This window comes from Aplysia californica, unplaced genomic scaffold (genome assembly GCF_000002075.1).
Source record: "Aplysia californica isolate F4 #8 unplaced genomic scaffold, AplCal3.0 scaffold00065, whole genome shotgun sequence".
Classification (NCBI taxonomy): domain Eukaryota; kingdom Metazoa; phylum Mollusca; class Gastropoda; order Aplysiida; family Aplysiidae; genus Aplysia; species Aplysia californica.
In genome coordinates this window covers 5,230-7,729 of record NW_004797335.1, presented here as the reverse complement: position 1 = coordinate 7,729, position 2,500 = coordinate 5,230, and the positions used below count along the sequence as shown (strand labels likewise).

The following is a 2,500-nucleotide window of genomic DNA, read 5'->3' as shown; positions in this document are numbered from 1 at the left end:
CTGTAAAAGCTGCATAATAATATGATATATATACATATATGTATATATATATATATATATATATATATATATATATATATATATATATATATATATATATATATATATATATATATATTAATGACCACAGTAGTATCCTGGGTTTGAAAATGGTTGTTGTTGTTGCTTTCAAATTCCTTTGGCTTTGTGCATTTCACTCTTGGCAGCGCAATGCATCCCTCAAGAAACCACATGTCCTTGATAGAGGCATTTATTTTCGTTTAGGGGTTGTAAAGGCTTGTATGCATCCCTGTGGGATCTCAGGTAGGCGGTAGTCTTATCCTGAAATCGGCTTGTGCCCAAACATCTTGCCACAAGAGAACAAAGGTGCAATGTTCACTCTCCTGTTTTCCATCAACCTTCACAGGGATTTCTTAGATAGTAAACAATTATAGGGGGTGCGGGCACACTCTAGTTCTGAGAGATGGGAGCCACAAAGTGCAACAAATGACAAGTGATCGTCTGAGCAGTCCAGTAAGGGGTCCCATTGAGTAAGGGGTAACGCGTTCCTTCCACAGCGAGTCATCTTCATCGCCATGCGTAGCCCAATTCACACCACCTGTTGTCTCCTGGCTATCTGCTGTTAACATTTCCGTTCATGGAGCAGAATAATCCAAAGGATGGCCAAATCTACTCAGACAGAGGATCGTCGCGTCATGGATCAGCGAGCATTTGCAAGGATATGTGGGAACCTTGCCCCGTCTATTGAGCTCCCATGAGAGGAAGGGAAGAAGATGTCGAGTGAGGTCCTGAATGAACAGGTCGTCCTGCTGAGACACCAGAACTACCATAATGGTGGATGTGTACGGACCCTTCTACGAGCCGAAGGGTCGTTGCTCACATCGCACCTCACAGGGCTATTGTACCTCCTAGCCAGAGCTCCGTCTACAACCCTTGCTCCTATACCTTTCCTCCTTTCCACGGAGCAGGGGTCCCCAGCCTGCTCGACGAGGACGGGGGGTTGACTTAGCTGAGACTGGCTTGCCAGAGAGCGTCTAGAGTTTCATCCTCGACCCCTGCAGTCATTGAAAATGGTTAAACGGTATAGTTTTAACGCCCCTATCAACACTGTTAAGTTATTTAAGAGAAGGGACCTCCGAGTTTAACCGAGCCAAATGAGAAATTCGTGTAAAGTGCCTCTTCCACGGACACAGCGTCACACCAAGCTTAGGTTCGAACTCCCGATCCCGCAATATCACGCACTATTACGAGTCCAGCAGCCTAACCGCTAGACTATCGACGCGACATTCTGGGATTGTACTCACACGCAGGTTTGAAGAGCAATAAACATATTCATGATCCTAACTATCAGGGTAAAACAATGTGTGTGATATGAGGGTGAAATTAAGCGCTCATCATAATAAGAGAATCAATGACTACAGATCTTTTCCCGCCTGTTAAGTGAACTTTATCAATTTCTTTTTGGATCAACAGCGTCTATATCAATTTTAAAAGATTTCTGTGTGGATTTTAACGGACAAATATTGATGAAAAAAAAGGGGGGTTAATAATAGAAATGAAAATTGGCAGTTACCAAGGACACTCGAACTTTGGCAGCCATTTTCTCGCTAACTTTACTTCTGACATCAGGAGATCCCCACCTCCCTCCTTACCAAATGTCTCGATTTCGGGTAAAGATATATGGGTATTTTTTCTCCAGAAGCAAGGAAAATAAACAAGTTTTAAGATGATATCAATTATTTCACATTATGTCGAACGACGGATGGGCGCCTGATTCCATTGTGTCAAGATGCATAATGATATGTAGAATTACAAGTGATTAACTCTTCATGTGAGAGAAACAGCATTGAGATCTGAATGTTTCTGTTCCAAGCAATGTTTTGTTTTTTCTTTGTGCGTGCATGCTTTGACTTTTTCAATATTACCTCATCCCTTGTTCTGTCTTTGTGCGTGCCTTTTTTTATTAGGTTCATCTTACCCCAGAACATTCCATCAACTCCACCTTCCCCAGAATGCCTCAGCCCAGAAGCCTCGCCCACAAGCACTCGTCCTTCGTTCCCTCCTCCTCCTCCTCCTCCCCCCAGCGTCGCCCCGCCCATGTGGCCACGCCCACCTCCGTGCTCCTGGCGGTGTCGCTAGTGCTGTCGCTGTGCCCCTGGTCCGTGTGCGGATTCCCGCGGGAGAGGCGCCAGTACTTCACCTCCTGCTGGGGCTGGGGGGCCAGCTGCTCCCTCCACCCGGCCGGCCGCGGTCAGCCTCCCCCTCTGGCCATCAGCAGACCCATCCAGCGTCAGCAGCCCTCGCCCGTGCAGCAGGAGCAGCAGCAGCCCATCAGCAAGGCCAGGACCAGGGCGGGCATACCCAGCATTGTCACGTCAGGTCAGTTTTTGGCGGTGGTGCTGCTTGTTGTTCTTGCTGTTGGCGGTGGTGGGGCTGGTTGATGTTGTTGTTGTTGTTTTTGGCGGTGGTGGTGGTGGTGGTGGTGGTGGTTGTGATTGTG

At 47.0% G+C, this 2,500-nt stretch overlaps 1 protein-coding gene across 1 annotated transcript; it reads left to right on the top strand.

Annotated features, from left to right (window-relative positions):
- Positions 1–1,972: 1,972 nt before the first annotated feature.
- LOC106011169 lies at positions 1,973–2,381 on the top strand (the record flags this gene model as incomplete). The annotated part of the gene is given in 1 exon segment (XM_013079817.2): positions 1,973–2,381. A coding segment is annotated over 1 exon segment (369 nt), but the record flags the coding sequence as incomplete, so codon positions are not given.
- Positions 2,382–2,500: the final 119 nt, after the last annotated feature.